Source organism: Emys orbicularis, chromosome 8 (assembly GCF_028017835.1).
Source record: "Emys orbicularis isolate rEmyOrb1 chromosome 8, rEmyOrb1.hap1, whole genome shotgun sequence".
NCBI classification, from domain to species: domain Eukaryota; kingdom Metazoa; phylum Chordata; order Testudines; family Emydidae; genus Emys; species Emys orbicularis.
Window position 1 is genome coordinate 18,813,291 of NC_088690.1, and position 24,199 is coordinate 18,837,489.

Sequence of the window (24,199 nt, forward strand, 5' to 3'; positions counted from 1 at the left end):
GAATCCTGGTAGCAGCGGCATTCAGTGAGACTGGGGTAGCAAAGTAGAGATCCTGAGACCATGGGCTGGTGGTCAACAGTGGAGCCCCAGGGTCAGTGGGTGTGGGGGGAGGAGGTGCACTGTGCAGGGGCCTACAATACAATCCCAGGCTCAGTAGGTGAATGAAGGAGTGTACTGGGAGGAGAGGGGGGGAGGATACAATGATGTCACAAGCTCAATCACTGTGTGGGGAGAGAGGGTGCACTGAGGGGCAGGGCACGGTACAGTGGAGTCTCAGGCTCAGGGGGAGGAAGGTGGAAATTGGGGTCCCAGGCTCTGTGGTGGGTGTGGGAGGGGGGTCTACTGGGAGTAGAGGGGATGCAGTGGGGTGCTCGGCTTGGTGTGCGGGAGGAGCAGGCGTCTACTGCGTGCAGTGGGGTTGGGTGCTACAGTGGGATCCCAGGCTCAGTGGGGGTGGGAGGAAGTGAAGGGGGCATGGGGTGTGGGGAGCAGTGGGGCCCCAGGGTCAGAGGGGATGGTCTTGAGGGGTACCCAGGGAGCAGTGGAGTCCCAGTCTGGGGGTTGAGTGGGGAACAGTGGGGTATGGATGGCCCAGGGGTGAGGGTGCAGAGCCTTGAGGGAACCGGGGGTACAGAGGGCAGAGATGTACAGGGGCAGGTTCAGGGGGGCATGGGGGTGAGGCAGAGGAGGGGACTCCTAGGGGGTGAGGCAGAGGAGGGGACTCCTAGGGTGGGAGGAGTGGGCATGGGGGAGGCTGAGATGTGCGGGGCAGAGAGTTATGGGAGTCGGGGTGCCTCAGACTGGGAGGGAGTGAGGTCGGGTTCAAGGATGCATGGAGGTCAGAGTGCACGGGGGCGCGAAGCAGTGGTGCCCTAGGCTCGGGCTGTGGGTGGATGGGTGGGCTGAGGGATGCGAGGGGGTTGGAGAATAGGGAACGGGGTGCATGGGGGGCGTGGAGTAGTGGTGCCCCAGGCTCCAGTGGGGGAGGGGACAAGCTGAGAGGGGATGCACGAGGGGCGCGGAGCAGTGGGGGGCAAGTGCACGGGGGAGGGGAAGAGCAGTGGGGTGCGGGGAGCACGGGGGTCGGTGAGGAGCAATGGGGGGGACAGGGAGCAGTGGTGCCCCAGGCTCCAGTGGGGGAGGGGACAAGCTGAGAGGGGGTGCATGGGGGTCGCGGAGCAGTGGGGGGCGGGGAGCACGGGGGTCGCTGAAGGAGCAATGGGGGGCGGGTGCATAGGGGGAGGGGAGGAGCAATGGGGGGCGGGGAGCATGGGGGGCGGGGAGCACGGGGGTCGCGGAGCAGTGGGGGGCAGGTGCATGGGGGGGAGGAGCAATGGGGGCGGGGAGCAGTGGTGCCACAGGCTCGGGGTGTGTGAGGGCAGGCTGAGGGGTGCACAAGGCGTGTGTGAGGGGGGGCGCGGAGCCCTCGTGTCCCAGGCTCGGGGAGGCGAACCGTGGTGCCAGGCTCTGGTCCCCTCTCTGAGTCCCGCGGACTCTCCTAGCCGCCGCAGCGGGCCGCCCCACCCCGCTGGCCCTCCCCCCTCCCCGGCTCCCTCCCCCTGCGGGCTCGCCGGCCAGACAGGATGTCTCTCTCTGGCTGCAAGATGGCGGCAGCAGCGGAGCCGGGCACGGAGCTGTCCGGGGCTCAGCGGGAGCCGGTGCTGGGGGCGCAGCCAGAACTCGGCGGGAGCGCGGCGTCCCTCCGCCCGCCCGAGATCGCCATGCGGCTGGAGAGCGCCCGCCGGGAGCTGAGCAACAGGCGCAAGGTCCTGCTGAGAAACCTGCCCGAGGAGAGCAGCAGCCAGGTACTGCGGCGCCCCCGCTCCGGGAGAGGAGCCAGCCGGGCTGGGGGGACCCCAGAGCCTGCACAGGGCAGGCAGGAGACGGCCGCCATTCCCGTGCCCGCCCAAAGGGGAGACCTGGAGAGCGGATCCTCGACATCGCCCGGCCCCTCGGGGTCCCGCTCCGAGCCCCCCCCACAACACCCCATGGGGGTCCCGCTCCGAGCACCCCCCCGCATACAGCGCCTCATGGGGGTCCCGCTCCGAGCACCCCCCCCACAACACCCTGTGGGGGTCCTGTTCCTAGCTCCCCCCCATACACAGCGCCCCCACAGGGTCCCGCTTCGACCTCCTCCCCCCCTACAGCGCCCCTTGGGTCCTGCTCCAAGCCCGCCCCACAGCACCCCATGGGGGTCCCGCTCCGAGCTCTCCCCCACTACAGCACCCCATGGGGGTCCCACTCTGAGCTCTCCCCCCCTCCCCCCACAGCACCTTATGGGGGGGTCCCGCTCTGAGCCCCTCCCGCACACAACCGCCCATGGGGGTCTCGCTCTGAGCTCCCCCGCGCACACAGTGCCCCGTGGGATCCCCCTCCACCCGCGCACACAGCATCCCACGGGGTCCCGCTCCGAGTCCTCCCTCCGCCCCCACGCGCAGCTCCCCACAGGATCCTGCCAAGCCCTCTTTCCCCCCAGCATATGTCATCCCACAGGATAAGAACATACGAATGGCTATGCTCAGTCAGACCAATGGTTTATCTAACCCAGTACTATCCTATTTTCTGACATGGCTGGTGACAGAATAGGGCAGCAATTTATCGAGTGATCCATCCCATCATCCAGTCCCAGCTTCTGGCAGTCAGAGGTTTAGGAGCACCTAGAGCAGCGGTTCTCTAACTGTGGGTTGGGACCCCAAAGTGGGTTGTGATCCTGTTTTAATGGGATCACCAGGGCTGGCCTTAGACTTGCTGGGGCCTGGGCCTAAAGCTGAAGCCCAAGGGCTTCAAGCCCTGGGTGGCAGGGCTCAGGCTTCAGCTTTGGCCCGGGGTGGCAGGACTCAGGTTACAGGCCCCAGCCCAGGGCTGAAGCCCTTGTGCTTTGGCTTTGCCCCCCGCCATACACATGGGGCAGCAGGGCTCAGGCTTCGGTCCCCACTTCTGGGGTCATGTAGTAATTTTTGTTGTCAGAAGGGGGTTGCAGTGCAATGAAGTTTGAGGATCTCTGACCTAGAGCATGGGGTTATATCCTTGACCATCTTGGTTAATAGCCATCGATTTTCTTCCAAGAATTTACATAATTCTTTTTTCAACCTAGTTATGCTTTTGACCTTCACAACATTCTCTGGGAGTTCCACAAGTAGACTGGGCATTGTGTGAAAAAGTTCTTTTTTATGTTTGTTTTAAACCTGGTGCCTATTAATTTCATTCCTGTTTCATGTGTTATGTGAAGGGGTAAATAATGCTTCCCTATTCACTTGCTCCATTCTTGTTTTTATAGACCTCTGTATCCCCCTTAGTAGTCTCTTTTCTAAGACGAACATTCCCAGTCTTTTTAATCTTTCCTTGTGTGGAAGCTGTTCTATACTCCCAAACATTTTTGTTGCCCTTCTCTGTATTTTTTCTAATTCTAATATATCTTTTTTGAGATGGAGCGACTATAACTGCAAGCAGTATTCAAGGTATGGGCATACCATGGATTTATATAGTGGCATGATGATATTTTCTGTCTTGCTATCTATCCCTTTCCTGATGGTTCCTAACATTGTTAGCTTTTTTGACTGCTACTGCACATTGAGGAGATGTTTTCAGAGACCTATCCCAAAGACAACAAGATCTCTTTCTTGAGAGGAAACGGGTAATTTAGGCCCCATCATTTTGTATGTATAGTTGAGATTGTTTTCCAATGTGTATTACTTTGCATTTACCAACATTGAATATCATCTGCCATTGTGTTGCCCAGTCTCACTTTTGTGAGATCCGTTCGTGACTCTTCGCAGTCAGTTTTGGACTATCTTGAGTAATTTTGTATCATCTGCAACTTTGTCACCTCACTGTTTACCCCTTTTTCCAGATCACTTACGAATCTTTTGAACGGCATTGGTCCCAGTACAGATCGTTGGGGGACTGTGCTATTTACCTCTCTCCACTGTGAAAACTGACCATTTATTCCTATCCTTTGTTTCCTATCTTTTAACCTATTGCTGATCCATGAGAGGACCTTCCTTCCTATTCTATTACTGCCTATTTTGCTCAAGAGCCTTTAGTGACGGACCTTGTCAAAGGCTTTCTAAAAGTCCAAAGTACACTGTATCACTGTGTCACTCTTATCCACATGTTTGTTGACCATCAAAGAATTCTAATAGATTAATGAGGTATGGTTTCCCTTTACAAAAGCCATGTTGACTCTTTCCCAAAATATCGTACTCATCTATGTATTTGATAATTCTGTTCTTTACTAGTTTCAACCAGTTTGCCTGGTATTGAAGTTAGGCTTACCAGCCTCTACTTGGCAGGATCACCTCTTTAAAAAAAATCAGCGTTAGATTGGTCATCTGATACTTAAGTGATATAGGGCCCTTCGTTTTCAGATTTTATCTTATTCAATATTTCCCAGGAATTTATCAGTGTTTATTACCACAACAAAAGGTGAAAATCAGTGCAAAAAACTATTAATGATTTTTCTGGGTAAATATCGGAGTTTATTTTGGTGGACGGAAAGACAGGAGAAAAAAATATTCAGTAGATTAATGCATTGAATACTGTTCATCAGTGTGGTTTGCTGCAGAACTAAAAGAGAACTCAACACAATGCCACCTCTGAGTTTGCATTTGAATAAACAGTTTACTGTTGTAGACATAGAACTTATAAATATTTACATTTAATAATTGGGGCACACCATTTGCAGCGCATGCACTCATCTTCATCCTTTTCTCTCTCTTTTTTTTTTAACTTTTGAGTACTTCCTTGTGTTCTGAAACGTATTCTGATACTTCTCATTTTACTGTGTCAAATCTTTAAAGTATTATCTGCTAACGGCTTGAAATATGTACGGGGTGTGCGTGAGATTCATCAGTACGTTCAGATGTGCACACCAAGCTTGCTTGTGTGCCTGTTTGTCTCTCTCTTCTAGACTAATATATAACCTTACTTCAACAACCAGCTTTGCATATACACACAGATTATTATCGTAATACATATATCTCATGCAATGTATTGTATTTTCCTAATAAAACAAGTTATTTTTTATATATTTGCATGATACAAAAATAGGGTGAAAATCAGAAAAAACTGAATAATACTTTCTGTAAAACCTAGGATTTTTTTTGGTAAAAATTGGTTTAAACTGAAAATGAAGGGGCTTAGTTACATGCCATAATGAGTAGTTCTGCAATTTCCTATATGAGTTCTTTCAGAAATCTTGGGTGAATGCCATCTGATCCCAGTGACTTATTACTGTTTAATTTATCAGTTTATTCCAAAACATCTTGTGTTGACACCTCAATCTGGAACAGTTCCTCAGAATTGTCATCTAAAAAAATAGCTCAGATGTAGAGGAACCTCCGTCGCATCCTGTGCGGTGAAAACCAATGCAAAAATTTCATTTTGCATCTGATCAACAACTTTGTCTTCCTAGAGTGCCTTTTTAGCAACTTGATCGTCCAGTGGCCCCACTGATTGTTTGGCAGGCTTCCTGTTTGTGATGTACTTAAAAAATATTTGCTGTTAGGTTTTTGTGTCTTTTGCTAGTTGCTTTTCAAATTCTTTTTTGGTCTGCCTACTTATACTTTTACACTTGACTTGTGAGAGTTTATGTTCCTTTCTTTTGTCCTCAGTAGGATTTGACATCCAATTGTTAAAGGATGTCTTTTTGTCTCCAACTGCGTCTTTACACTGTTGTTTAGCTATGATGGCACTCTTTGGTCCTCTTATTGTTTTTATTTTATTTGGGGTAAGCAAATAGTTTGAGGCTCAATTATAGTGTTTTTTTAAAGTTTCCATGCATCTTCCAGGCAATTCACTCTTTGTGACTGTTCCCTTTAATTTTCACTTAAGTACCTTCCTCATTCTTGTGTAGTTCCCTTTTTTTGAAGTTAAATCTCCTGGGCTGGGTTTCTTTGGTAATTACCCCCCCCCCCCCGGAAAGAATGTTAAATTTAAGTACATTGTGGTCATTATTGCCGAGCGCTGCAGCTATATTCATCTCTTGGATCTGATCCTGTGCCCCACTAAATCAAGGACTAAATCAAGAATTGCCTGTCCCTTTGTGGGTTCCAGGACAAGCTACTCCAAGAAGCAGTCATTTATGGTGTCTAGAAATTTCATCTCTGCATCCCATCTTGAGGTGACAGATTCCCAGCGAATATGGGGATAGTTGAAATCCCCCATTATTATTGGGGTTTTTGGTTTTGTTGCCTCTCTAATCTCCATGAGCATTTTACAGTCACTGTCATCATCCTGGTCAGGTGACTGGTAGTATATTCCTACTGCTATATTCTTATTATTCAAGCATGGAATTTCTATCCATACTGATATTATGCTTCGGTTTGATTCATTTAAGATTTTTATTATATTTGACTTTATGCTTTCTTTCACATATAGTGGCACTCCCCAACCAGCGTGGCCTATCGTTCCTGTATATTTTGTACCCTGGTATTACCGTGTCCCATTGCTTATCATCATTCCACCAACTTTCTGTGATGCATATTATATCAATATCCTCATTTAATACCAGGCACTCAGATTCACCCATCTTAGTATTTAGGCTTCTTGCATTTGTAAATAAGCACTTATAACTTTTGTCAATATATAGTTGTCTGCCTTAATGTGATATCGTTGAATGGGACTCTTTTTCATTGACTTTTTCTCTTCAGTTCTTATCTGTACTTTATCAACTTCTATCCTTTCCTAGTAAGGATATAAACTAGCCCCTTTAATAAATCGTCCCCTAAGGGATGTGTCTATCTGAACCATGTGCACCTCAACACCTGTCAGCTTTCCCTCAGCCCTTAGTTTAAAAACTCCTCTACAACATTTTCAATTTTACATGCCAACAATCTGGTTTTGGTTTGGTTTAGGTGGAGCCCATTATTCCTATATAGGCTCTTCCTTTCCCAAAAGGTTCCCCAGTTCCTAATAAACCCCTCTTCGAACACCATTGTCTCATCCACACAATGATACCCTGCAGTTCTGCCTGTCTGACTGGCCTTGCATGTGGAACTAGACGCATTTCAGAGAATGCTACTATGGAGGTACTGGACTTTAATCTCTTACCTAGTAGCCTAAATTTGCCCTCCAGGACCTCTCTCCTACCTTTCCCTATGTCATTGGTACCTACATATACCACAACCACCAGTTCCTCCCTAGCACTGCACATAGGTCTGTCTAGATGTCTCGAGAGGTCCGCAACCTTTGCACCAAGCAGGCAATTCACCATGCGGTTCATCGCAAACCCAGCTCTCTATATTTCTAATGATCAAATCCCCGTTACTATTACCTGTCTCTTCCTAATAACAGGAGCCCCATCCATAGACATGCCAGTTGCCCACAAGGCAGATAATCATACATGCTGCATTCCGTGCAATAAACTGGGTAGGCCCCACTCTGCTGCTGGACTTATGCCTGCATTCTTTTTACTCTTGAAGGTTTCGTGTGTGTGTGTGTGTGAGAGAGAGAGAGAGAGAGAGAGTTGTTCTTCGGGTGTGTGTGTTGTTGTTTTTTGGGGGGCTGTGATTGGCCTAAGTTTAGAGAATGTTTATTAGCTGTATCTGGCTCTCACATCCCCTCGCTGAACATCCTTGCAAAACTCCCCTGTTCCCGAGCTCCTGTGGTCGCTTAGGAGCTGACTTCTTAAAACCCTGTTCTCCCTGAGTTAGGCCTCCCCCCCTCCCTCCAAGGGATCCTAAAGGGATTAGGAATCAAAGGATGGCAAACTACAGCCTCCTTAGGAAGCTCTCATCCTTGCCTAGCAGGCCGCTAAGCTCAGCACACAGCCTCCCCAAACAGACCACACTATAAACTTCAATCAAGCAGGCAAACAGCAACCAAGCAAGCACACAACAAACTAACAGACCACAAACTCACCCCAAGGGTCACGTAGTCACTTCTCCTTCACCTGGAGAACTCCCTCACAAAACTCCCCTATTGACTGATCCTGTTTGCTAGTGGATCCCAATTTGAACCCCACCCATACACACAGTGCCCCATGGGATCCTGATTGGAGCTCCCCCTCACTACCCCAAGGGATCCTGCTCAGAGCCTCCTCATTAATCCCTCACACGCAACACCCATGGAATCCTGCTTAGCCCCCCTCACCATCCCCAGGGGGATCCTGTTCAGAGCCTCCCACCCATCCTTCGCACACTGTCCTGCATGGGATCCTGCCCAACCCCTGCCCCTTACTCCCCCATTGGATCCCACTTGGAACCCCCGCCATGGGGTCCTGCTTAGGCCCCCTCACCACTCCCTAGCACAAAGCGCCCCATAGGATCCTGCTCAATGACCCCTATCCCAGCCCCTTGCACATAGCACTCCTGCAGGATCCTTCTGGGTCCCTCCCTCCCCCACACTGTTCCCCATGGGATCTTGCCCTCACCTGCACCATTGCACACAGTGAGTCCCCCTTGAGATTCCCACTTAGTGGCTTTTCTCCGTTACACACAGGGCCCTACAGGATCCTGCCCAACCCTGGCCCACCCTCTTGTTCACACTACCCCTTGGGATTCTGCTCTGTGTCCCCCTCACTCACCCTCTCTCATACAGCACCCCAAAGTATCTCACTCGTTAATCCCCTCAAGCACAGCGCCCCTTGGGATGCTGCTCGCTTCCGGCACACTGTGCCCTTTTGCATTCAAAATAACAGCTCTACCTAGGGGGTTAATTAAATTTGTAGTAGGGTTTTGCACAGGCACATCAGTGACGTGACATTGTTTTACTCTGGGCATCCGTTTTCAGGAACTATTTTCCATACAAAAGTATAAAGTGGCCCTGAATAGTTCACTTTTCTGGAAAGTTTTAGGATTGCTAGCCATTCGCTGAGACCTCTGCCCCCAAAACTCCACTTGTTCTCTCTTTGATCATATATGTGGGCAGTAAGGCAGCCCTAGTCCTGTTCACCTGGCGGGTCAGAGCACCATGTGTCAAAGGAAAGATTCCTGCAGTTAATATCATGGTGGGTGAACATATTTAGGAGAGGAGGAACTGCATGATTAACTACTTCTGTCACATTCAGTTGAGGGACCTGCTCTCTTCTTCCATCCTTAGGATGATGGTACCACAGTGGAAGAGACCCCTTCCAGTGCAAAAGGCACATGTTTCCTTATGGTTATTTTTCTGTCTAATAAGCAAGTCCAGATTTAGAACAGATCTCTACTAAGCATGCTCCTCCTGCGGTCAGGGCCGGCTCTAGGTTTTTTGCCGCCCCAAGCAAAAAAAATTTTGGCTGCCCCCCGTCCCAGCCCTGGGCTCCTCGCCGCACCCCCCTGCTGCCCCAGCCCTGGGCTCTCCCCCACCACCCGCACCCCCCTGCCTCCCCAGCCCTGGGCTCTCACCCCCTGACCCGCACCCCCCTGCCCCCCCAGTCCTGGGCTCGCTCTCACACACACACACACACACACACACACACACACACACACACACACACCCTGCCGCCCCAGCTCTGGGTTCCCCCCTACCCCCCCCCCACCATTGCCCCACACACACACACCTCCTGCCGCCCCAGCCCTGGGCTCACCTCCCCCCCCCCCCCACCTGCACCCTCCTTCCGCCGCAGCCCCATGGCAGGGTCATTCAGCAGGAATTTTAGATGTGCACAGAACACAGACAGGATTTGTTCCCATATGGTTACAGAACTGCAGTAAAGTGGAACAATTTTCAGCTTGTGTGATTGGAGGATATCTGGATGCATATTATAAGACTGTCCTACATAAATGAGGAAAAGTTGAGGTGCCTTTATTATTCTTTTGTTCCACTCTTTCTTTCTATGGGGAATTTGCCAATGCAATATCACTGTCTTCCTTTTAAACAAACAAACAAAAGGCAATGGCTGTTGAAAATAGCAATTCCAGTCCTAATAACCACTGGGAAGCATTTCTTGCTCAATTTTATCCTACTTTTTCTACAGCAAGTTACAGTGGATCAGTATATTTGATTTGGGAGAAATGAAGTAACAGCTGCCCAAAGTGAGCTTGAGCACTCCTGAATTTTGAGGTGTTCAAATCTGGAAGGCAGGTGCTGGGGGGGGGGGGGGGGGGCGCGCGACCTGTGGCTCCGCAGGGGAGCACGGCAGCATGTATGCAGCAGCGTGTCTGGCGCTGCACGAAGCCAGACACGCTGGTCTGAGTGGCACGGTTGGGGGGTTGGAGAAGGGGTAGAGGGTTCGGGGGGGGGGGCAGTCAAGGGACAGGGAGCAGGGGGGGGGGGGGCTGGATGGGGTGGAGGTTCGGGGGGGCAGTCAGGGGCAGGGAGAAGGGTGGGTTAGATGGGTCAGGGGTTTGGGGGGGCAGTTAGGGGACAGGCAGCAGTTGGAGTCCCAGGGGTTTGTCAGGGGACAGGTAGGGGGTGGGGTCCTAGAGGGGAAGTTGGGGGGGGTCTCAGGAAGGGGGAAGTTGGGGACAAGGACCAGTGGGGCTTAGATAGGGGGTGGGGTCCTGGGGGGCAGTTGGGGCAGGGGTCCCGGGAGGGGGTGATCAGGGGACAGGGAGCAGGGGGGTTGGATGGGTTGGGGTTTTTGTGGGGGGCAGTCGGAGGGAGTGGATGGGGGCAGGGTGGGGCTACCCTCCCTCCCCATGGAGTGTCCTATTTTTTGAATGTTAAAATATGGAATCCCTACTCACAGCGCAGCTCTCCATTCACAGCAGGCTACAGCATGAGGTCTCAGCTTCCTCACTCCCTCCCCCTCTTTCCTGTTGGTAGTGGCCAAAGGAATGCTGGGAAATGTAGTTCTTTCCCTGCTCCAGGGCTGGCTCTATAGGCAGGGAGCTAACCAAGGAACTACAGCTCCCAGGGCCCCCTGTTGGTTCTCAGCTCCCATGCTGGATCCCTGCCGCCCCTGCAAATGGGCTGCCCCAAGCACGTGCTTGCTTTGCTGGTGCCTAGAGCCGCCCCTGCCTGCGGTATCTTGTGCTTTGAGCAGGTGACAGTCTGGTCAGAGAAATGGTAGATCAAGCAATGGACTCTGTATGCCTGGCCTGAGGTAGAGGAATCCACAATGAGAAGTTTCATTCTGTTTTAAAATAATGTCCTGCCCGTTTAAAGACCAAACAGAATGGGTTAGTTGAGTCTCCCAAATAAAGTATTTAAGACAGGGCTTGTTTCATGCTTTGCAAGAGGAAATCCCCTTGTTCTCCTTTAGTCTGCAGCCCTCTCTTGTTTCCCCCAGTACATTTTCAACTCTTATATCCTCACCCTTCATAGAATCAGGTACCTGTAGCTAATAGAGCTGATAAGCAGTCTTGCAAGAAGCTCTTGTTAACCTATCCTTGCTTGATAAGTCTGCAGAGGTAGTTCGTTGTGGAAAGGGATTTTTAAACTCCTCCTTGCCATAGCCTGTATGCCGTCCCTTCGCTCTTATCATGTTGCCCTTCGTAGGAATGAGGGAGCAGAAAGTAGAAGGAAAGAAAATATTACTTCACACAGAATGAGAGAATTTCCTCTGAATGCTAAATTTGGTGGCTACTCTGAACTGTTTCTCACACTGTCATTCATTTAAAATGCTATTAATGTAATTAAAGTTTATTTTAAAAAGAGCTTCAAAATAAGATTTTTTATTTTTGAGTTTGCAATAGCAAGAAATACTATTTGTGTCTTTGGGCATTTCCTTTGCCCATTTCATTGGGGCTTTATTACTGCTTTTCGGGAGTCCAAGGATTTGCATGTTATATTGTAAGCAGTATACCATTAAGTGGATGTTTAACAGTACAGTACCATGGATACAATTTCACTACAGGATATATAAGAAGTTTCTGACTATACCAGAGAGCCTTTTTTTTCCAAGGTTGCCATATTTGTTTCTGAAGACTGAGAAATTTAGTCCACTCACAAGTTAACAATTAAGCCGTGAAACCCAAAGGAAAACTACACAAGTCATTGGAAGTTCATCATGTTGTACACTTTTGCTTCCTGAGGCAAAACTTGAAAATTAGCATAGTCAGTATGCCAGCAATTGAATTACATGATACTGTGACCACTCACTGTTGGAAACCAATGTATTTGAAAATACAGGCTTTAAAGCAAACATCACTTACAGCAGGGGTCTCAAACTCAATTTACCTTAGGGGCAGTGCCAGTCCTCAAATCCTCCCAGTGGGCCAATAATGTCACTGAAGATGGTGTTCAGAAAAGAAAAAGTTTATATTGTATTTTTTATTTCAGATTTCTTAGAAATAATAAAACTGTCATACAACTTTATACAATTCTTCGCCTGCCAGAGTTTTTAGTGTTTGCCAGACACCTGGCAACGCTTCAGTTCTGTCAGTTTGTTGATGTTTGGCCTCAGTGACTGAGCAGTTGAAACCTTCAGGATTGCAGCAAGGTGTGCGTCAGAAAGTTGTGTTCGGTTTTTATGACTTGTTTATATTCATTGTGGAAAAAAGTGAGACTGCCTCCATGGCTGACTCTGCCCGGCAACTAATGATGCTGCTGTAATGGGTTAGATCACAGAACCCCCCCCCCTCGGGAGCTGCCAACTGATGTGCCAAGACTACTACTGCCCCTGCTTTCCTGCCCTGTCAGCTTAGGACTTCAGTGCCCTGCCTGGTTTGAGCCAGACTTGCTAGCCTGCTGCAAACCCAGACCCAGGTCTGAATCACATCCCCTAACAGCTGTAAGCTTACCTGAAAGCAGCTTACAGAAGTGTTCTTGCCTTTAACACTCAGATGCCCAACTCCCAATGGGGCCTAAACCCAAATAAATCCGTTTTACCCTGTATAAAGCTTATACAGGGTAAACTCATAAATTGTTCGCCCTCTATAACACTGATAGAGAGACATACACAGCTGTTTGCCTCCTCAGGTATTAATACATACTCTGAGTTAATAAGTAAAAAGTGATTTTATTAAATACAGAAAGTAGGATTTAAGTGGTTTCAAGTAGTAACAAACAGAAGAAAGTAAGTCACCAAGCAAAATAAAACAAAACACACAAATCTATGTCTAATCAAACTGAATACAGATATTCTCACCCTTAGAGATGCTTCAGTAAGTTTTTTCCTCAGACTGGACACCTTCCAGGCCTGGGCACAATTCTTTCCCCTGGTACAGCTCTTGTTCCAGCTCAGGTGGTAGCTAGGGGATTCCTCATGATGGCTCTTCCCTTTGTTCTGTTCCACCCATTTATATATCTTTTGCATAAGGGGGGAATCCTTTGTCCCTCTCTTGGTTCCCACCCCCTCTTTCTCAATTGAAAGACACCAAGTTAAAGATGGATTCCAGTTCAGGTGACATGATCACATGTCACTGCAAGACTTCAAGCCTTCATTCCTCCCAGCCTGACTTACAGGAAGGCTTGCCTGCAAACAGAGCCATCCACAGTCAATTGTCCTGGTTGATGGGAGCCATCAAGATTCCAAACCACCATTAATGGCCCACACTTTGCATAATTACAATAGGCCCTCAGCGTTATATTTCATATTTCTAGTTTCAGATACAAGAGTGATACATTTATACAAATAGGATGACCACACTCAGTAGATTATAAGCTTTGTAAGGATACCTTACAAGAGACCTTTTGCATGAAGCATATTCCAGTTACATTATATTTACTCACTAGCATATATTTATAAAATCATATAGAGTGCAATGTCACAGCTGCCTCCATGGCTGACTCGGTCTGGTGAATAGTGATGGTAACTCTGTCCCTCTCCCCCAGCCAATGGGAGCTGTGGGGGGCGGCGCCTGCAGCAGACATTGCCGGCAGCGTGTCTGCATGCGTCTCTCCTCTGCAGGCTGCAGTGGGAAGGTTCTTGGGCTGCAGGTGGGCCGGGACTTTGAGACCCCTGACTTACAGCATCGGATGAGGGCTTTTGGAGATAATACTAATGCACATAACTGAAAATGTATTTTAAAAGCAAAGCATCCATATTTTTTAAACCAATTATCAGTATGAGGTATCATTGATCAGGATCAATACTTGGTGGCTTCTGCTCATTTAGGATATTCAAACAACCTCAATAATTAAGATTTTGCAGAATAAAAACTTCCATTAAAAATTATTCTAGCCTTTATGATAGTGAAGAAAACCTTTCAAATGTGATCAGAGCATAATCTATGAGGAATTGGTTTCCTGAGTCTGCAGAGGGCCTGAAACAAGTTCTGAGATGTAAATTACTCCACTTCATGTAAACAGTGTGTTGACTCTCGAACCTAATAATGATAATGCAATAATCATATATTTAAATAATTTAGTTGCATAACTGTGCACCTAATTTACACAGTTACCACAGTTGCTTGCAGTACATAAATCAGACCACTGCACATATGAGTAGACAAAAGGCAGAAATCGTAATTGTTCTACGTTCCTTGAATTTTCTCTCACATCGAATGTAGAAATAAGGTTACTAACTACAAGTACGTTCACTGTATAAGGATCAGTATTGTCTGTTTTTGCAGAACCTCCCGTTCTTATCAGTAAAGATCTGCTGTAGATCAAAGCTAGTATGTTTCTGACTTATTACACCACAGATAGTTAAGCTAGTGTAAATAGGGGAGAACTTTACTGGTTTTTTACCAGTTCTTTGTTTCAGTCAGCCACACATGCATTCTATTGCTAACATTCATTTCTGTGTGGTTATTTCAAAAAAATGAGTACTGTATGAATGGGTGTGTCATCCAATAAAATATAGCTGGCTGGTGTACAGAAGGTTGTGGGTAAATTAGCTCAAACTGATATTGCTTGATTAGGCAAACAGTGCCCAAGAAGATAATGACATTGAAGGTTTTATTGACAACTATGACACACTGGGAATTTTTAAAAACATTTTTATGGTGCCTACATGTGCCTCAGTTTCCCTCTGTATTTTGCATTGCCACCCAGTGGAGGCAAAACACTGTTCCAACAGTGCAGGAGACAGGCGGGTGTGTCACCTCACTGTCGGGGTGGAATGACTGGGTTGTTAAAGAACTGGTTGAAACTGACCTAAATCAACAGAGGATCCAGAAAGACAATGAGAACCCTCAACAACTGAACTATCAACATCGAACAGCAGGAAATCCTGGCAGGCAGAATATGTGCACTGAGCTGGAGGACAAAGGAGGAGGAAAAGTTGTCTGGTGGTGGGAATAAGAGCTGCCCCTTGGAGGGACTCAGCAGCTCTCACCTGAGTCCAAGGACAAAGGGAAGAGATCCAGAAATGCAACCCATCATTGCATGGCTTGGCCAGGATGGACTGTGGATTAACCTTCGTCTCTCTTCGCTAACCCAAGATCTTTCAGATTCTTTATGGCAGGTGGCTACTAAATTGTTACCTTGTTTTGAAAAGGCTGCCTGGAATCGTTGCACACTCACTGAGAGCATTATTATCTGAAGTGGTACAGTGCATGCCTCCCACAGGAGTCTGGCTCAGCTGGATTTGCTGCAGGGAGCCACAGAGAGAGACAGGGATCGTGGGTGCCTGAAGGCCCAGTCTCAGAGTCTTGGAGGCCATGGACCTGCCCCTGTGTAACTGTGTGTACCCTTGAGGTTTGGCACACTAAAGCAGTCACTCCAAAGGGACTGATTGCAGGCTGGGGCATAGACCAGACCCTGTTCATTTATGACACAACCAAGGGACAATAACTTGTAATATGAAAGTCTGTCCATTTTATTATGATTATCTGGTGTCAGTAATGGCATAAAGACATACATCATACAAATGGAGCTATTCCATAGTGCTCAGGGCAGAGAATTATGGACACTTTCCAGTGTGCCTACCTGTGTCCAAGAACACTCTTGGAGGTTTTATACAAGTTCCAAAATCATTCAATTAATGATGTATGCTTGAGGGCATCATGGGCATTCCCAACATGGTGGCTAGCATAGCAGTTCATGCTGCTGTATTCTCCAACTGTGCAAATATATTAATTCCTCACAACTGACAGCACAGACACACCCTAGAAGACAGAATAATAGCAGGAGGTAGCTGCTATATCACCAAACATCAACACACAATAAACAAGCAACCATTAAATGATCCAGGTTGCCTGTAAGTCTCTTTGGGATGAGGCTTGACATTACAGTGGCAATCTATCTATGGCCCTGGCTACACTGGGGGGGATCGATCTAAGTTACGCAACTTCAGCTATGTCAATAACGTAGCTGAAGTCGACATACTTAGATCTACTTACCGCGGTGTCTTCACTACGGTGAGGCGACTGCTGCCTCTCGCTGAGCTGGAGTACAGGAGTCGACAGGAGAGCGCTCGGGGATCGATTTATCGCGCCTAGACTAGACACGACAAATCGATCCCCGCTGGATCGATCGCTGCCCGCTGATCCGGCTGGTAGTGAAGACATACCCTATGATAGTTACACTCTGATATACATTTTTCTGGCCAGAAAAGATGCACCATATGATAGTTTGGTTAAAATATTGAATATTGGGGGGGACAGATATTTTTCTTGTCTCACCCCAGAGAATGTAATTACATCCTTGTCCTCCTGTGATTCTTTGGCATCTTGCCTACTGCCTTTTTACCTTGGGTAGTAATGAAGCAATAAACTGACTAATAAGAACAGATGACACCACTCCAATGTTGCGAGGACAACTAAATGCTAGAGGAGTGTGCTTTACACAGACTGAAAGAGCATTTCTTTAGAGACCAAGCTTTGTAAAAGAATGCTGCTGCCGCTGCTCACAAGTGGCCCAACATTCTTAACGTGGGCAGCTAAGCTCCATGAAGAACTAGGAAAGTGACTGGGATTGGGATACTGGTGCACTCTGACTATATTTTCCCAATAGTGAGCATAATGGTAAAGAAATAGTCTACAGACTGAGCTCCTGATTTAGCAAAAGTCATTGATATATTAGTACTTGGAAGTCTAAAGTATTATCAGTGTGGTATCTGGGCATGTTACATTCTCTAGTACGAGGCCTGTTCTCACCAGAATACCTCTCCCCCGTAGCTTGTGAGTAGAAAGGACAGACTGAGTGGAGTTGGGGAACCTTGACCATCTGTTAGAGGAACACCTGAACAGCTATTTTTTAAAATAGTTTTCATATAGGTGATATGGTAGAAAATGATTTTGAAAAAAAGTACATTGTTGTAAGCAACAACGGATCTGATTAACAATCTTACTCCTGCTTACAAACAAACGTAATACCAGGCCTGGTATCAAATAATTTCCAACCAATTTTACAATTTTGACAATATAAAACTAACCAAAAGTTAAAGCACGCACACTCTTCGGACCAGAGGTTCAGACAGATGACAGCCATAGTACATGCGAGTTTAAAAAAACCAGATTTTTTTACAACATGCATTTGTCTATTAGTAAACAGGAAAACTGTGTTAAAATGGAAAATTTAGAACAGTATGTACCAGGGTTTGTCATGTCAATGAGATAAAATAATATGCTGAAGGAATCAGATGAAGGTAACAAGAGCAGAACAAAAAAATTTGTTTAACTGGGACATGCTGGATTTAAGAGGGCAAAGGATTGGAGAGCATTGCAGCTGAAACTGTGAACTGAGGAGTGGTGGAAGTGGAGACTTTCAAGGATGACCATGAAGGTAGTGGTTAAACGTTCACCAAAGGTCCAATCAAGAAAACCCATATTCACATCAATAGCAAGTGGAATTTCTTGTAGAAATAAGTTTTAATTGCACAAGAAAAGGTTTGCAGATTGAGCAACATGCCCCTGAGCAGGCAGACTCTTTTAATACACATTTTTTATTTTTCCTATTCTCCTTCCGCACTTTTACTTTATGCCCCAAGGCCGGCATTCTCTCATTAGTCTTGTTCATCAGGTGCTGCAGACTGCACTGGATGGCTTTCTTCAGAATCTTCTTCCTGGAGAGGCAAAAGTTCTATATTTTCTTAGAAAAACAGATGTTACTAGATGATGCATGGACAGGGAAACTTTCTAACATCTATTGAGGTTCATATATGATACTCATCACCATACTATCTGGACATCTCCACATCTGTGGCCACGAGATTGCAAAAAACAAACAAACAAGTAAATTAATATTTAATCACAATCGGTAATAATCTACACAGCTGTGATTGACGTTTCAAAAACTTCATTACCAAGACACATTTTGCTCTGTGGCCTTGGGAAGCACGTAAAGTTTCTTAACCTCAATTTGAGAAAGTCATTCCATCAAAGAACTTCAGACAGAACTTCAAGGTGCAACTGGAGATTAGAAGCATAGTACACAGTCAATGTATAGCCACATCCACAGGGGAAAACATTCATTTGCAAATGTCTCCCTTATACATATTCATCTTTGTAACCAATAATGTGTGTATCGTCATACAAATGGAGTTGTAAACTGCTATATAGACAAGATTTGATTTTGCTAGGCTGCATTCTTGCTATATGGTAAGTTAGGCTTCTGTTTTATTTTTGTGCTTATCCTTTGTGGATTATGAGATTTGTTTCTGATTTAGTTGTCTCAGGGTTCTTAATTGTCCCATTTGTCAGTCCTCATCAGTACCTCATTAGTTTCAGTATAAGTAGTTGTATATGAATTTGGTATAAATGAGCAGTTTAAAGACATTGGTGTCATGCCAGTTAGGATCCTTTATAGTTAATATCAGAATTGAAGGCTTGGTTTTCCTTGTTACTTGTTACTGAAATTTGTGGCAAGATCTCATGACTTTAGTTTAGGAATAGGAGTCTGAATAGAACTGTTTAGTTTTAATGCCCCCTGTATGTTTTTCTAAGCTAAAGTATCAAATGATTCACTTGCTCTGAAAAAGAAAGGTGTTTTGCACTAAATGGATTATTTTTAAAAGCTGTTACATTGTTCTATAGTCATGCATATTTCTGCTTTTATCCTGTGTTAATTTCTGCAACTAGGGATCAATATCTTTAACCATATGGAAGTGGATTTTCTCCTATAACAAAAGACACACAGGGGAGGGGAGTTGCAGGAGGACTGAAATCAAATTTTCATTTCAGTTCAGACATTTAATTTTTTTTTGACAACCTTCCTATAGCTTGTCAAGCCAAAAAAGAGAGAGCTCATTTAGGAATCTATCAGAGGCAGGTGCAGTCCATCTGGGATTTACACTGTGTTTGCGGCTTGATGCCATGTGTCCACTTATTGTTAGTGTCCATCTTTGATCCAATGGCAGGTTGCTACTTAGTGCTATGCCATCTTCATCATTTTTCTCCTTTCTCTCAGGGTTATGCACAAGTTTTCCTCATTGCTTTTTGATTGGAAGTTTTTAATGAACCCTGATAATTTGAAGAAATATTGTTCTTCCACTCTCTCATGTTCCAGACATTGAAGTAGCAAGTGCCTTTGTATCTCGGTCTCTCCTCGGTCCTATTGCTTGTATGTGAAAGGTTTACTGTGCTGGATAACTAGTACCATTCTTGCCATAAGCTGCCTATGCTCCTTTGTTTGCTGCTTTCCTTTGGTGTATTGTTTTTGTGATTTTACTCCCTCTAGTGCTCGCCCACATTTTTTATCTTCCATTTAGTTTACATGCTCCCCTGTATACTTACTGTGATGATCTAAAACTATAATTCCCTACAAATGTGCTTATCAATACTCTAATCTGGCTCTGCAGATAAGGAAGTGTTTTGTTTTTCATTCCTTATGCAGGACAGTCCTTGGGAAGCTATTGTTGTCATATCTTAATCAATATGCTAGCTCTGTTTTGATAGTTCTCTGTCCTCTTATGCCAAAAATAAGAGAGTATGAGAGAGTCCACAGGACGGTTGCTTGTAAATGGTGTTGCAAATATGACTTTGACTATCCAGAGGCGGACCAGTCAGTGTGCATTAAACTTTTGCAGTTCCAAATAATAGTTTGTGGCCCAGAAATTGCAGACTTGCCTTTCTTTCTAACTGCATAGATTATCCTGTGAGTGAGGCGGGAATGGTGTGGGTAAAAACTTTAGAGCCCTCCTCAGAATGGCCACCATCCATACCGTAAGCAGGTGAAGGGGATCTCCCTGATCTTGCAGCCCTTACTTATGTGAGAAGTTCAGTTGAAGCAAGGAGTGAAAAATTGCAAATTCCTCAAAGTGGGGAATATGTCTTTGTATGTGTTAGTACAGGGCATAGCACAATGGAGCCCAATCTTGATTAGGGTTTTTGGGGTGTTAGCCCTTCCTGTTATTTAATATTTATGACTGTATCTGGCAACTGATGTGTGGTTAGAGCATCCTTAACCTAGCCAGTCATTAGTTTACAGGAAATAAAAAAATAGTACAATTCTTTTTGTTTTGTTATCTATACCTCTATTAATACAATCTAGTGCTGTATGTTGCATTTTTAAGCTGTAGCAGATGGTCTCTGATTTTTCCACCATAACTAGCATATATTTTTCCTGTTTAGCAAATTTTCATATTCCCTTGCTTGGTTACTTTTCCAAAATTGGTTTATTTTATACCTACATTGAACTGCACTTATCATCTGTTGGCACAGTCATTTAAATGATCCAAAACCTTTTGATTCTTGATGCATAACTTGTTATTTGTTGTGTACTGTCTAGAAACTTGGAGGTCTTTTTTCAGGCAATTTTCCACCTTTCTGCTTTGACTGCCTGTACAAATGAAAACAAAGCCTTTTCTAGTTAGGAAAAGATTTAAAAAAAAATTGACTAGCCAAAATAAGTTGTTTTGCCCAAATAATTTAAAAACAAAATTTGTTCCCATGTCAAGAATATATATGTGAAGTTTCACCATGCAGCCATTTATTAAAGGCCAAGTTATGAACCATTAAAGCAAGGTTTATATGGGCAACTTCACTAGACTCATTACTATGGGAACCCTGACAGGCACCATTATAATTGTTTTTAATTTTTGTTGCTAAAAATAACATCCTGTGCAATGTTTAAACATGGCAACAGAACTTACGTTTAGCATGCCCTGAGGTTCACAATAGAAAGGTTGGATATTATTGCATACATTTGTTTGGAGTAGTAGTTCCTTGGCATGAAATAAGCTGTTTATTTTTAAAATAATAGTATGAATTGTGCTGGTACAGTAGTAAGGTGGGTGTGTCTATTCCTGGCATGCTTACCATTCTACTTTTTTTTAAAATTCAGACAATAGGGCATACGGACAGACACTTCTCTGGAGCAGACATCATTCCCTTTGAGAGATCCAGATCTCAGAATGACAATATATGATGAAAAATAAAATCATAAGAGAAAGTTAATATTTCCACCGAAGATCAGGCAGGACAATTAGTCGTGTGTGCAGGAGCTGAAAAATTTTAAGTGCTGTAGAGAAAATAACAGATTTTCCACCACATAAACTTTATCTAACTGTTTATAGTGTTTTTAAATCTTTTTTCTTAGCCCACATCACAGAATTTGTTTTGACTTTTAAAGGTTATTTTAAAAGCACCAATAGGTTATTTTCTTATTTAAGCTTTAATTATACTAATGCTGTGTAGATTAACTAGTGAATGTTTGTTCAGGGCTCTGAAGATTTAAGGAACTGTATAAGAGCTAAATATTATTAGTTTCCTGATTTTATTTCTGTCCCAAGAGGTTTAGCTCACAGTTCCTGACATAGTCCACATGTTTGTGTGTGTATCTGTCATACTGAAGAAGGCAAAGCCCCACTCTGAACAGGAACAGAATTCACAAGGGAGTTGTGTCAGACTGGTCTTGTCCAGGATACAAGCACACATTAACACTGCTTTTGCAACATTAGAGATTGGAGGAACACCTATGTTTGTTTCCAAGTGCCAGCTATAAGTTACTCACAGGAGTGTAATTATGCCATGTCTGCTCTGCCTCCTGTATGGAAGTGCATATTGCCATTAATTACAGCTTTTTCTTAGATTGTTGATACGATACACTAAAATACTATGACAGGTTTCAGAGTGGTAGCCGTGTTAGTCTGTATCAGCAAAAACAACAAGGAGTCCTTGTGGCACCTTAGAGACTAACAAATTTATTTGGGCATAAGCTTTCGTGGGCTATAGCCCACTTCATCAGATGCATGAAGTGAAAAATATAGGAGCAGGTATAAATACATGAAAGGATGGTAGTTGTCAGCTATGTCTAGACTCTAGAGGAATCATTTCATTTGTAAATAAGAGAGAAAATTCCTTTAGTAGAGGCAGTTTTAATTTTATTATGATTGCCATTAACCTGGTTAGAGCCAATGGGTCTGATAAACACCCTTCATTTGGGTTAAATGGAGGGAGCAGTTAAGGACTTTGTACATCATGATAGCTGGAAACAATAGAATCCACAGCTCAAGGTTCTCAGCGATAAGGCCAGGCCTGAGCAAGAACTAACCTAGGGAGAATAAGAGTTTTCTCTTGGATTGGTTGAAAATGCAAGGGTTAAGGGATTGTTGTTATTTAACATGCTTAATGCAATAGTGCCAGTGAGCCAGCCAAGAGTGGGGCCCCATTGTGGTGAGGCATTGTATAAACAGAGTAGTAGATGTTCCCTGCCTCAAAGAGCTTGGTTGTTGGTGAGTGTGAGAGACACAAAGCCCAGACAGCGGCAGTAGCAGTGGTGAGCATGGCCCTGAGTGGGAGCAGAGACAGAGCCCCGTGGGCATAGAACTGACTGGAGGAAATTGCGAGTAAGCAAACTACCTGCTTTGTTTGTTTTCACTGTGTCTAGAGAAACAGGACTTCCTGTACATTCTTTGTACATAAACAGGACTGCACCAAAACATATAGTGTGATGGGGCCAGGCCAGACGGCTACAGGAGAGTGCTCATATTGGGTGCTGGGAAGTGGGCCCCAGGTTAAGCAGCTACCTTTTCCCCTGGTAATTGAACAGGGGTTACTCCAGGTTAATTAGGACACCTGAGGCCAATCAAGGGCCTGCCAGAACCTTTTAAAAGCCTCCCATCCAGTCAGATAGGCACGTGCAATAGAAGCTGTGGGGAGCAGGCGTGCTACTGAAGAGCCAGACAGTACAGACACTGACAAACTCCAGGAAGGAGACCTCATAGGTACAGAGGTGAAGAGCAAGGGAAACCCTGCCCAACAGGGCTTATAGCCCTTCTGGACCCCAGAGGTTTGGGGGAAGAGACCCTGCCAGAGGGGAGAGACTGAACTGGGTGTCTGGCCTGCCAGCACTACGCCCAGAGGAGCTACCAGAGACTAAGAGGCTCCCCTCTCCCTCCCCTGTCAGGGAGGTTGGGAGGAACCCCTGCTCCCGCAAGGTGGGGACAGTAAACCCATAAAATTCCCAGGGAGAGAGGAATCCCCTAGCCCACCGCTAAGAGGAAGTGCAGAGCCCACCGAGGCGGAGAAGGAGCTCTGCCACAATAGTTAGGTGTGGCAGGATTCGATTTTAATTGACAGATGGCATGTTGGCAAACATTAATTTCATCTGATGCACTGACAATGACAAAAAAAAATCGATTGGTAAGAGGGAGTGCCACCTCCCCTCTTGTTCCTGCCAGGATCATGTGTCACCAGCCCTGTGGTAACAGAGAGAGCCCTCTGCAGCCTCATTCTGTCACAGTCCAGCTCCCTCTCTCCCCAGACTGCAGAGCTGGTGACACCTGATCCCTGCCGGCGCAAGGTGCGGGGAAGGCTGCGGTCTTGGCACTGGTTGTGCCTGCTGGGACTGGGTGTCACCAGCCCTGCAAGTGTGCAGGGAACCCTCTGCACCCCCTGTAGTTTTAATTCTTCTGTAATAAAGCACAAGCAGGAAGACAGGGTAAAATTTTGAAAATGTGACTCATGTTCCCAAATCACATAAGTGCATTTGAAAATTTTACCCAGACTTAAAATAGTTATATATAGACAGATATTTACCTAACCACTTAAACTAAAGACTTAATCCAGACTTTTAAATGTATTTAAAAAGTCAGTATGATATGTTTAATTTTATTTGTTACAAAGTTTATGTAAATGTTGCCACTGAAATACTACATGCAATCAAATGCACAGATAAAAACCTCAGTCCAGCAACTGGCTCCATGTGGACCTCTGAAGCCAAAGGGAGTTTATACAGGCTCAGGGATCTGCCTGCACAGAACTCTTTAGCTCAGTGGATTGCTTTTCTTCTGGACAACTGTTTCTATTGTTAGTTTTCCATCTGTTACATATCACTGTGCTAACTTTTCAAAGAGGTGCTGTCAAGGTTGAAAGACTACACCTTTTTTTTCCTTCTTGCTTTTGTTTGTAAAGTCCAAGTAATATTTGGTGCCTTTTCCCCCAAAGAAATACTTCAGTTCTTACGTTTTGTCACTAAAATAAATCCATTAGCCCCTCACTTGTGAGCAGCTGTACAATAATGTACCTGTGCATGAGTGACATAGAACACATCATTTTGGTGAGAT

General features: G+C 45.6%; 1 protein-coding gene across 1 annotated transcript in view; it reads left to right on the forward strand.

Annotated features, from left to right (window-relative positions):
- The first annotated feature begins 1,583 nt into the window (after positions 1 to 1,583).
- RAVER2 (ribonucleoprotein, PTB binding 2) overlaps positions 1,584 to 24,199 on the forward strand; it is a 62,693-nt gene continuing 40,077 nt past the window's right edge. Inside the window, exon 1 of the mRNA XM_065409865.1 lies at positions 1,584 to 1,805. Coding sequence (XP_065265937.1) covers positions 1,584 to 1,805 — 222 coding nt within the window. The remainder of the gene's footprint in view (positions 1,806 to 24,199) is intronic.